A 12,773-nucleotide genomic window follows, 5' to 3' on the forward strand; every position below is an offset into this window, starting at 1 on the left:
GCTTCACACTTGTTCACTAGGAATTGCCTGCCTAGCCGCCACCTGCCATCAGACAGAATTACCTGAAAAAAATTCCACAAAGACAAATGGGATACTTATGAGATGGTAGAAGTGCCTTCAATTAACATGTTTACCAGGCTAAAAACCCAGCATTGACTTTCAGTCAGCATAAGCCTATGTAGCCATGCTAGGAGTTGAATGTGCTGATATGGATCCATACCACTTGGTGAAGAGCCACTGCCTTCAAACGCCCCTTGCTACATCTCCAGTGTTCCCCAGAACTCCCAGCATCTGGTAACTGATGTGTTCATCCCTGGCCCGGTGGGGGACCTCCACATATGCTCCCACACCAGGACAGATGTCAGTATTGGTCAGTGCCATGTGGAGTATTAAATACTTTGAAAATCACCCCCGTACAAGTGTCCATTGAGTCTTGAGGTTATAGCCCCATTCTAGGAGTTGCAGAAGAATTGAAGAGTCATATGTGTAAAATAGAAATGAATTCCTCAAACATTTGGTGTCCTTAAAAGTAGTGGGTTAAGCCTGCAGGAGGAGGATTGAGAACAAAGAAAGATGGGGTGTTTACTGTTTCTCTCTGTGGCACTCCAGGCCTCCAACATAGAAACCAAGCAGGAGTGGATCAAGAACATTCGAGAGGTGATTCAAGAGAGGATCATTCACCTGAAAGGAGCTTTAAAGGAGCCAATTCAACTCCCCAAAACACCAGCCAAACAGAGGAACAATAGTAAGAGGTAACCAGCGTCTCTCCTCTCAGCACTGCCTCACATGCTCCGGGAGCGGGAGTGGGGTCGCCCTCTGCTTCCACAGAAGGGGTGTGCTGTGCAGTTGGGACCATTCTCTGTGAAGTCCCGTCTAAGATGAGCAATCTTCTCTTTAAGCATCTCACCAGTAACTGTCAATTGAATTCAGCAGGGCTTCACTGGGCACCTCTTATTTCATAGACACTCTGCTGGGTGCTCTGAGAAGAGAAGGGGAAGATGCATGATGAGTCCCTTCCCTCGAGAACCATCTAACAGTTGTATCTCCCATGCAGAATGGTTAGACTAGAAGAACCAGTGCTGCTGATGGGGACAGTAAATGCTGTAAAAATTCATTCAGAGGGGACTTTAGATGAGCACTTGAGAGGAGTGTCCAGGGAAGGCTTTGGGAGGGAGGGGGGCCTAAGTGGACTGTAAATGAGTAAGACAGTAAATGAGTTTTGCATACTGTAATGGGTAGGGGATAGTATGATGGGGTTATCACTGCAGCTCTTCTGTAACCCTCGAGTCCTCACCTTCATTTATCTGAGATAAGCAGAGGGACTGATTTTTTTGTATCTTTCTCTCTCTGGGCCCTCCTGAATCCCAGTTGCCCTACACTGGTGGAAGACTTCCTGGGTGTTCCTTTCACAAGTCTCCATGTGACAGTCACTCACAATGACTCTTTTAGAGGGCACTTCAAAAGAAAGCATTCAAAACCATCATGTTAACTTTGAAACAAAACAAAACAAAACAGAGTTCTGGGGTGATAGTCATTGACGGCAACAGGCTCTCCTTTCCTCCCCTATTCATGAACAGGGTAAATCACAAGGATTTAGTTGACCTTTCGGTGCTAACAAGGATGCATTAACTGAGGACCTGTGGATAGTAACATTAGTACAAAGGGAGGTGGTAGCCCAAAGAAGGGTGTGACTAAGGTAGGGAGAGATACCACCACAGGACAGAAGCCCCCAAACCTGCATGGCCAGAATAAAGTCGCCTCTCAGTGCTGGAAGGACAAATTATGAATGTGTTGGAGGAGGAATTGTTTGCATTTCAGTTACCTGCATCCAGGATCCAGGGATGGAATAGACTTACTTTAGCACTAGAGGCAGACCCTGCTGTAGGAAGCCTCTACTTTAATATAGAAGGTAGAGTGGAAGTGTTATGAACTCAATGTCCAGGAGCATGCAGGAAAGGATATTCAGGTGAGATTGGCTCAAGTTTCCCTGTGAAAGTGCCCCTTTTTCCTACGTAGCAGAGTTTGAGCATCTATAGAACATGAGGTGGACATATCTTGGAAATGCCTCCCACCTTTTCTCTGTCATTGTCCTGAAATAGGAGGGTGAAAAGCCTTGGCAGATTCTGCAGAGAACAGTCAGGCTGTCTGTAATTTCATTAGCTTGGCTCCCAAGATATGGGGACAGAGTTTACGGAGGAGTGAATTGGCTTGGAGAACACTACCCACACTCCTGGATGGGCTCCCCACCTCCCTCAGAACTGGCTTCATCTGCAATGGACCAGAAGGGCCCACGATGGGCCAGAATGGTGGGAAGCACAAAGTACAGCCAACTCTCAACTCTGTGCACATGGCAGGGAGCAACGGCCCAGATATCTAAAACAGCAGATGATCTACAAGTCCTTTATTCCTGGTCTTGAAATGCATCACGTAATTTCATTTTACATCAGAATTTCCTTCCTATGAATGTGTGGCTTACATTATTAAAATAAGTTGGCATTTCCCAGCCCGTAAGTGGCAGTGAGAAAGCAGTTGACCTAGAAGTGTTCTGAGCAGGAGAAGGCACTTTTTGATGACTAGAAGATACTGTACCCGCATGCACACTAACGTCCAGGTACACCAGATCATAATTGTCTAGACTCTGTGAGGCGGCTTCAGTATATGGGGAATTTTGTCCATGTGGTGTCATCCTTATGCAGCAATTTCCTGATGCCATTACTTCTCCATAAGTAGCATCAGGGGAGTAACCTTCATAAGCTGGGAAGAACTGTCAATTTTTGTGCTAATTTTTCCATGTCCATGTCCCTGGCCCACACCTCCTTCAGTTTTTCCTGACACTGACCACCCAGCCTCACCAGTTCCCAGGCATCTAATCCCCTTTGCCCTGGCTATGCATTCAGTGCAGGACTGAGACATAATTCTTAAGCTGGAGAATTGAAGGGATATGTAAGTGGGACAGCTAAATGGTCCAGTGGCCCAGGAAGGGCATATGCCGGGAGTACACTCAAGAGATTACCTTACCGGATGCTCAGGAGCAAGCTGACTCAAAAAGCTACTGTGGAATCTGTGATCTTTGAGATGATGCCTTTGTGTTGATAAGAAGTCATCATAAATAGGCATGAGATCAACAGGACCCACCAAGTTGAAGGAAATAATCTCTTCCTCCATACACAGGAGTTGAGCATCCAGCATCAGGAACTCCCCAAAGATTATCTTCTCTGGAGGAATATCTCACATCGTTTTCTTAAGCAGAAGAAATACAAGTCAAAATATCTTATCAGCTCTGTTTTCTTTATAAGCCAGCTATAAACTAACCCCCATCCTCTTACAGCATGCAGAAAAACTATTTGAACACTTTAAACTCTGGGGTTGTCAGAGATCACCCAGTCAGCTGGATAGAAGCCTTGGTTCTAAGTAGGATATACCTCTTCCTACTGCCTATTATAGACCCATTCCCAGTAATAAATAAATAAATAACTACCTCCTCTATACCATGGGTCAGAGGAGTTATGGTGTGGGGGGATCATTCTGTGTTCAGTTATCAGCACAGGGATTGTGTGCTTAAGTGCAAAGGTGACATCTTCGAAAATCACATAGGGCTGCTCCTTTTAGTGGGATAATTTTAGACAAATCCCTGTTCGAAAGTGCTGAGACTCTGCTCTGCCAGCACAGCTGGAAATCCTAGTGTGCTCTAAACCCACAGTGGTTCCCCCCACCCCCACCCCTGTTTTTTTTTTCTCTTCTTCCTGCAGGGATGGAGTGGAGGATGTTGACAGCCAGGGGGATGGAAGCAGCCAGCCAGACACCATCTCTATCGCCTCTAGGACCTCTCAGAATACAGTGGACAGTGACAAGGTAGGACAGTGTCCCAACCTTCCTTCCCCCAAGACTTCTTGTTGACTTAACCACCCCTGGAGAGTTACCCTCAGAGGAATTTCTCCCACTGTGGAGCCCAGCCTCAGGAACCGGTTGTTTCTTTGTGCCAGCCAAAGTGGAAAGAGCAGGGCTGGAGGAGCTATGTCATAGTGTGGAGATGTCATCTGAGGGGACAAAAGACCAGGTGATCAGCCAGACCTCTCCTGTCGTGAGAGTTTAGCAGAAGGAGCAAAGTTGAAGGGTGAGAGGGTCTGGGTCTCCCGTCCTCTAGAGATGTCCCACTGGGCGGCTTGGGTGGCTCTGCCTCGTGGGAGGCTGGACCTCAGGGCGCTGAGGCTGGGATAGTTTCCTGAGACCTTAGTGGCTATGATTGGCTCCTATTTATAATGGTTGAATGGAATCATCTAAAATTAGACCAAGACCAGTGATTTGGCAAATGGCCACAGAGATGCTGTTTGGTAAGGGCCTTCTTTCCGAAGGGGCTCCAGTGGAAATGATGCCTTCCTTGGGCCAGAGTATCAGGGCTCAGTTCCTGAGGCACAGAGGACCAAGAAGTGGTGGTGCGTGAAGCAGCTTGGAGGGATGTAATAGTCTTGCAAGAAAGCCTGGTCGCTTGGTCTCTTATATTTTGGGGCAAATAAGCAAGAAGTTAGTAGTTCTGGAGGCAGTGAAAGAAGGGAGACTGTAGCAGAGACCCTGTGTATTTGTTCAAGCGAGGGGAAGAATTCAGCTGTCTAAATTTGCAGCAGAGACAGGAAGATTTTTGTCTCTAACCCTACAATCATTTGCTTACCTCAGGGTTTTAGGGTATGAAATGATCTTTTGCAGCATATTAGTGATTTTATGAATGAAGGTATGGATTTCCAAAGACTATTTGGCCCTAGTCTATCAGGACCCAATATGTTGGCCTAGTCCTTCAGCCTCAGGCAACAGGCTGTGTCCTTGCTTCATTTTTGTTTTCTAAGTTATGTTTTTTTAAAGATGATCTACATTCATTAGGATTTTTCCTAAATTTTTTTTCTTACTGGGGGAAAAAAAAGACTGTGCTCCATGGTTTCCAAGATCATGGTGCTAAATCACACTCTAGACTAGTATTCAAGGACATTCAAGCTAATTCTGTCTGATGTCCTGCCTTCAAGTTTCTAAGCCATTTTTGACTATCAAAGTGGATGGAAAATTGTTTTTTTCCACTTGTAAAAACATACAAAGAAAACTATTCCTGTACCTCCCTTTCTCCTTTGATGTGTTGTTTAGAAATGTAACCTAGAATATCCCACAAATGAGTGTTTCTTTTTAAACAGTCAGTGGGTGGGAAGCAAAATGCAATGCTTCCCATGTTCAGAGAGAGCCTGTTAGCCCAGGGGATCCATCCCTTCCAGCTGCTACTCCATCCTCCCACAGCCCTGACCTAGACGCAGGGCATTTGTCTTGTCTTCAGCTCCAGCCATTCCTTGTCTTCTGGCAAGGTAAGTGAGGCTAGATTAGAACACTTCTGATGGCAGGCATGTCACTGTTAACAAAGAATCTTGGTTACTTACATGTTATTCTATGAATAAGGAAACTGAGGCCCAGAAAGATTGAGTGACTCAACCAAGAAGGTTCTAGTCATTAGTGGAAAAGCAGGAACTAGAACCCAGATCATTCTGCTTCACTGTCACATTTTTCCCTCACTCTCAAAGCCAAGGCATTGTACTCCCAATGCTAAGATTAACTTGGCTGGTCGGTCTTTCTACACATTCCATAAAAACATTAGTCACATATTCGTGAAAAAGCACCCACCACGTGCCGAGCTCTGTGCTGGATACTATAGAGTGATGTGGACTATTTGTTGAATGTGAATCCTTCTTTGTGTAATTTTCGTTTGATGTGTGTCTCTATAGCCAGGCCGTTAAGCCCTGATGAGGGCAAGGTTGTCTGTCTGCTTCACTGATGTCCTGGGCCCACAGCACACATGGATGCTTGGGAAAGACTTGTGGAATGAATGAACAGAAGGAACATAGTCCCTGATCTCAGAAAATTCCAGCATTGAGGGGCAGCTAAAACAGCTGGTCTGAAAGCAGCCAGATATACAAACATTGTATTTTTAAATGTGCTAAAGAAATCTAGAAGTTCCCTTACCTCCAAGCAGAAAGCATTAGTCAGCTGGAGAACCTGGCCTGTTGGGAACAGGAACCCCCAAATCCCTTCTCAGACCCTGGGAAACATGGACAGCAAGTCTGGAGATCTTGAGAGATTCTGTGTTCTGTACCTGAAACCTGAAAAATCACCTAGAAATAGTCACACTCTCAGAATAAAATAGAGGGCCTGTCTGTGACCATGCACTGTAATTTAGAATGTTCTTACTCTTCTAACACAGAACAGTGATAACAGGACAGCCATATGTCCTCCTACACTCCCTTTCATCAGGCAAACCATTAAGTGGGATCTTTGATTTCATAGATGTCAACAGTGTTAAGCCTTCCCCTAACTGTACCAGAAGACCCGGAAACTGGTCTTGTTGGTTTCCAAATAGTCAGGTGAACAGACTCTGAAGAAGAACAAGGTAACCAAATGGACTGATTCAGCTAAACTGAATCATATTCAACAGGGCAGCTGTGACTCACCCCACAGGGATCAGGGTCATTTTAACAATGGGTTTCTAGAAAAGGCCCCAGTCTTCCTTTTTTAATCCAGAGGAATTAGAGCACAGCCCCGCTATATTGGGTAGATGAGGAAAACATAACCATTAAAGAGTCATGACAGACCAACTTGAGGAGCTGTGGGGCCCTAGGACCTCTCCAATCACCTTGTGTGTATTTTGTGTGCTGTGGTGGGGTGGAAGGAGTTTAGACACATCTGGGTTCAAATCCCAGCTCTGGTGGTTGCCCTCTGTGTCATGTTGTGTGAGTTGCTGTGCTTTAATTTCCCTATCTATAAGACAAGTAATACCCATCTCACTGAGTCCTTGGGAAGATTAAGTAAAATACATTTACTTGGCACCTATAAGACATTCAGTAAGGGTTAATTTTCCACCATTATTTGAGGGAAAACAAAAGTTTAGGCGCTATGAATATGAGTACACAATTATTTAACAAGCTGTGAGGATCTACTTCTTGAGTAGAATTCTGCCCTCTTTGCTCATTGACTATCAGCAGGTTCTTTTCTATACTATAGCTGAACAGATGTAGCTTCAACTTGCTTGTGTGTAAACAGAGCAACTTTACTCCTCTTTCCATTTGTTAACCCTTAGCATCTAAGGCTTAGATACTTGTTGTTAGCATTGGCTCGTGGGTTATTTGAGTAGCTGATGGGTTATAATTCATTACTGTCAGGTATTCATTTTAATCATCAAATTGTAGCATCGTGGGCCATTGGCAACCCCTGGACTTTAGATATTTGAAGACGGTTGTCTTGTCTTCTAATCTTCTGTCTATAAGTCCTCAGTTTCTCCAACTGTTCCTTGTATCAGTGTATTTTCATACACTCCCGTACCCTGGTTGCCTTCCTCTGGATTTCCTTCAGTGTGTAACGATCTGTATAAAGTGGGGCATACAAGAATGGTACTTAATACGGCAGATGTGATCTAACTAATACAAATTCAGCTTCTTGTTCTGGGGCTGCTATGCCTAGTCTCCTCCCTAAGGTGGTACATGTGTCTAGGAGTGGTGTGCAGTGGTTGGCTTATCAAATCTCCATGCCTGTTTTTGTGGACCCCCCTCATTGCACAGGTGACTTAGTAACCTGAGGGTGGGAACACTTTATATCTATCAGATTTTCTCCTGTTCAGTTCCATCCCAGTATTCTAGTACATTTTGAGTGTGAATTTATATTTGGAATATAAATTTTGTCCAGTACATCAGCCACATCTCCCAGCATTATTAGATAAATATACCATCTGTGGCTTCATCCAAATACTTGCTAAAAAGACAAGCTTGAGGATAGAAGACTAATGCCCAGCCCCTTTTCTGTGTAGCAGAGGATCTGGGGTTGCTTACTTGTGTTATGAATCTCCCTATGATGAGGAATCAGTCTGGTATTCTTTATTCTTCATTAAGTGCTAATAAAACCAGCATGGGGGCTTCAGTAAATAGCATTGATCGCTTTCCCCCAAGTTGCTTTTGTTTCACCCACAGATGGGTCTGCATAATTAAGTTCTACCTTACACCTGTCCCATGCAAAAGTGTTATTTTATGAAGGCAAATGGGTGTGCTTACTTGGTTCTGTTGTGCTCTGAGCCCTTTTCTGTTCCACCCAAAACATGCTCATGCTACTCTGGGCGTTCCACTGTTAAGACTGTTCTGTATGTGTGTGTATTATGAAGTGATGGGACTTTGCAACCACACTTCAAAGAAATACAGAATTATAGAATTCCAGGGAGGTAAGGCTCGGAATGAAGTGGCAGTGAAGAAGTAGCTTGTTCAACATGATGGATGTCTGCTGAATAATTTCCAGCTAATGGCCCAGAAGCAGCCACCTGCGCAGTGATGGCCCCTGTGCATATATTTACTGTGTGGGGTAGGCATGCTGCACATGTTCAGTAACTGCTTACTCCGTTGAACATTACAAACTCATCCTGGTTGAGATACTCTCCAACTAAAAATCACTATAAATTTATAGACATGTCTGGGCTGGCTGAATACAGGGAAGTGGAAGTGAAATGGAGTTGCAGATGTTATTCTCCATAAAAATTCTAAGGGCAAGAACACTGTCAGAACATCCCAGAGCTGATTGTCATTCAAATGAGAAATTTCAAGTACAAGCTAATGTGATCTAAGTTAACATACAAGGTGGGCTGATAATGGCAATGTGCTGAAGGGGGACAGGAAAATTCGTGAAGAAACCTGGAGATTTCAGGATCTAACTTAATAGTTTTTAAACTGGACTGTCATATCAGTTTAGTGGGTCATGGCCAAAATTTTGTTTCACTGGTAGGGAAGTCTCAGTTTAGAGACAGTGAGGGCTCAGCTAAGGGGAAAGTCAAAGGATTCCTACAGTGTCACTCACTGCAGTAACATGATACCTATAACAAGAGGTGGGGAAGCCTGGCTGCAGGAGCGTTCTGAGAATAGACTTCCTTAGAGCCTCACCTGGTTTATCAGAATTTGGTAATCCTGATGCCTACACTTTGGGAGTACTTAGTAAGCCACTGGGTGCAAAGGCTGTAGTCAGAGAAGGTCCAACCCTTGAATTGGTGCATTGGTAACAGTGTAGCCCATGCCGTGGAGCATAGACACTGCATGAAAGAGTGTCTGTGTGCAGAGGAGACATGTGATAGGTCCTTCTCTGGGTTACTGCCCGGCACTCCCGTGAAAATGGACAACATGCTTCCTAGAAAATGGACAATATGCTTCCTGGAGTTTTAAGAACCCACAAATCACTGGGTTTTGCCACTGAAGAGAAAACCAGACACCTAGAAATGTGGGGACTCAACAGTGTAAGGACTAATAAACATCCTATCAGTTCATACAAGGTAATAATCTTTGCTTGGCAAGTTCTTAAAAACCATCAGGTTGGTCCACCCAAGGTTGAGTCTTCAGAATGTGATTGTGACAGCTTGTTCCATTTAGCTGTGGTGCCATAGCAGGTGAACCATCCACTGGAGATCTAGCCCATTAAATGCACTCTACCAGAAACCAAAGAAAACGTGATGGGGAGATCCCTCTGTACTTCTGCTACTCTGCCCTTGATCTCAGTGGCGCCTGAGGGCCCTAAGATATTTCCTTCTAGGGAGAGATTTATGTTACATCCTACCTAGTAACCAAACACGTTCTAACCCCAGAATAAATGAGAAGAGTATATAATTGTACTTCCAGTTACCAGGGCTTGGAGAAACCCAAACTTGACTTTATAAGCCAGTCAGTCACATCTCACCTCCATAACACTATGGGTCAGAATTGCCATGTGAATCCTAGATGGAGGAATTCTGGTTTTTCTGGAGGACTTGCTAGTCACTCCAAAGTCTCTTCCAATTTTAAGTGCAAATCGTGACACCCCCCCCCCCCCCCCCCCCCCCGCAGCCTCCCGCCAGAGGTTCTGAATAACCTAAGTCCTGGACTAGGTTTGAAGATGGCTTTTGTTCCTAGTACCCTTCCTGTGGTGGGCGGGGCCCTGGGGGAGGGGTCAGGTGGCTGTGGGCAGAAGAAGAAGCTGAGGATTTCCTGCTTCCCAGGAAGCCAGAAGCTCCCTCCTCATGTGCTGCTGTCACCTCCCCAGAAACACTGCTCAGTTCTCTCCTGAGCCACGTTCAACATGGTACAAATGTGCTGCCTTTTCAGAGCAAACTGATAAAGTGTGAGGAGTTGAGGTCACAGGTTTTTCTCTAAATAAAAGGTTCCTCAAATAAATGACTGGCTTCCAGCTGTTGCATACTACCAATGGGTGTGAAATACACTTTGCTGAAAAATGCAACCTAGGTTCATGGGGCAGAATCTCTCATGACGACATTATCTTACTTAATATTTTAATTTATACTCCATAGCTTAAAAACTTCCCTCAAGAGACCTACTTTTTAAAACTGCCAATCATCTGGAAAAGCAAGTAAGTTCCAGAAGCTCCAGCACCTGAGTAGCAAATTGCAGGAATGCTCGGAAGTGCCCTCATGATGTTCATGGCACGGCAGCCACGAGGAATCTTTTTGGTTCTAGAGGCAGCAGTGCCCGAGCATCTGTTACAGAAATAGGGAAATGGCAAAAGGTGATTTGCTGGTAGATCAGGTCTATGTGTGATAGCTGCAGGGGTGGCCAGAGGCCAGATCTGATCCAGGTGAGTTTGGAACTTGGAAATAGAAGCTTAGGGAAGAAAGGAACTTTAGAGATCATCTGTCCCTCTGCCTTCACGGATGTGTTTAAAAGAAACGAAGTGACTTGCTCAGAGTCACAAAACCAGTTAATGACACACCTAACACTGAAATCCAACTCAGTCTCCTGCTTATTAAATAAATTGGGTTAGGGGTACCTGGGTGGCTCAGTCGGTTAAGTGTCCGACTTCGGCTCAGGTCATGATCTCACGGTTCATGGGTTCAAGCCCCACATCGAGCTCTGTGCTGACAGCTCAGAGTCTGGATCCTGCTTTGGATTCTGTGTCTCCCTCTCTCTCTGCCCCTCCCCACTCATGCTCTGTCTCTGTCTCTCAAAAATAAATAAACGTTAAAAAAAATTTTTTTTTAAATAAAAAATAAATAAATAAATAAATAAATAAATAAATAAATAAATAAATAAATTGGGTTAAAAACAGTACTTTTAGAGTAACCCTGATTCCCCAACTTGTAGAACCTTGTAAGCAAAAACCAAACACTATTGTTACCCCCTTCTCCAACACCCTGCCCTGGCTGTGCCCATCTGTGCTGGCCCAAGTAAATTACAAAATGATTCTCCAGCCCAGTTCAGTGCCTCCAGGGCTGGCATGTGGCAAAGTGGGGAAAGAGAACTTCCCAAGTACGAATGCCTATCACAGACTCTTTGATACCAAGAACTTGTGACTCCTGTAGTGGCCTTGGTCGGGGAGTGATTCTGCCCCAGGCAGAGTCTTCAGGCCTCTCAAGGCAAATACTTGGTTGGGCTCTGAGAGCTTGGCAGTGAGCGCGGAGATGTGACTGATCCCTGCCTCCAAGCTGCCCGGGAGCAGTGAGTCCTGCTGTGGCTTGGCACAAATATGAACTCTGTTTTTAAAAATTTTGGTGGAAAGAGAAAGCAAATTTGAGAGCAAGCCAAAATGTTAAAGTGGATTAGCTGGCGACAGTCCAAGGCAAACAAGACCCAAGTGAGTATGTCTCCCGCCGGACATATTGTGCTCGGGAGGAGAGGCATGAGTGGGGGGATGGCACCCCGCTTGGGGGGCTGGGGGCAGAGAGAGAAGTGGCAGCTCTCAGGGCAAGGATTTTACTGGAGAGTTCTGCACAGACCTCTTGGCATATCACTTACCCTTTTTTTCTTCTGTGTTGGTTAAAAGGTTCTTTTAGTACAAAGCAAGAAGACTGAATGCCTTATTAAAGTGAACGGTAGGGGAAACAGGCTGTGAGAAGTATTGTTCTTAAAAAGTTGAGCTCCTGGAGGACTAGAAGTGACACCAGGAGTATGGTGTCTGGGGGTAAGCAATCCTGGTGGGTATGAAAGTGAACTCTTTCAGAAAATTCAGGCAGAAATGTTGCTGGAATGAACATCTGCAGCCACAGCAGTGAGACTAGAATGGACGAGGCAGGTGAAGGGGGCTTCGAGTGGTGTTTGTGCCTTAGCTGGAGCTACCTCTGTCTATGCTCACTGTGCTGTAAAGCTGGACACCGGTTACCTGTGGCTACAACATAGGATTCTTGGGAAAAGCCTGTTGGATAGCAAGTGCATCAGTGTTACCCTGTTTCTTGATCTTGAGCTTAGATGGGACATGCTTGCTCAGAGTTTACCCGCCTGGAAGGTCAATGTCACTTCCTCGCTGCTCGACAGCTACTGCCCACCTGTCTGCATAACGCGTGTGCATGGGTCTTGGGATTTGTGGCACTGGGGTGAGGTGAGGCCAAAAAGCAGGTCCTTGTCAAGAGAAGTAAGTTAGAATGTCCAGCGTGGTGGCTCTCTACAAGGAGCAACAGTGAGGAGTGACTTTGGCTCAGGGCCTCTCCCAGGGGCAGTGAGGAGCAGTTGCCTTCTGATGGGAGCAGCCTGTTTCTGCCCCGATACCTCTGCCTGTTGAGAGAAACCTGCTAGAAGAAGATGCAGAACTGTGCACACGGGACCCAGGATAGATGTCCTTTCCCTCATTGCAGGCAGACTCTTGCCCCCAGCAGTCGGTCTTTCCATTCTTCCCCCACCACGTGCTGTGCAGAACGGGCCCTGGCTGTGCTGGAGAAGCCACTTCTGTGTATCAGGGCCAGTGGTCAGTTTTCAGCCTCCCCATACATAAGGGCTTAAAATTGAGTCTTCTGAGTTCAGAAA

General features: G+C 45.4%; 1 protein-coding gene across 7 annotated transcripts in view; it reads left to right on the forward strand.

Moving 5' to 3' along the window:
* Positions 1-12,773, forward strand: part of KALRN (kalirin RhoGEF kinase) — a 668,576-nt gene that overhangs the window by 450,407 nt on the left and 205,396 nt on the right. For all 7 annotated transcript variants that reach the window (XM_060639748.3, XM_060639750.3, XM_060639747.3 and 4 more), the window contains exons 32-33: positions 610-752; positions 3,750-3,852. In XM_060639748.3, coding sequence (XP_060495731.1) covers positions 610-752; positions 3,750-3,852 — 246 coding nt within the window. The remainder of the gene's footprint in view (positions 1-609; positions 753-3,749; positions 3,853-12,773) is intronic.

The sequence above is a fragment of the Panthera onca genome, chromosome C2 (assembly GCF_046562875.1).
Source record: "Panthera onca isolate mPanOnc1 chromosome C2, mPanOnc1 haplotype 2, whole genome shotgun sequence".
In the NCBI taxonomy this organism is placed as follows: domain Eukaryota; kingdom Metazoa; phylum Chordata; class Mammalia; order Carnivora; family Felidae; genus Panthera; species Panthera onca.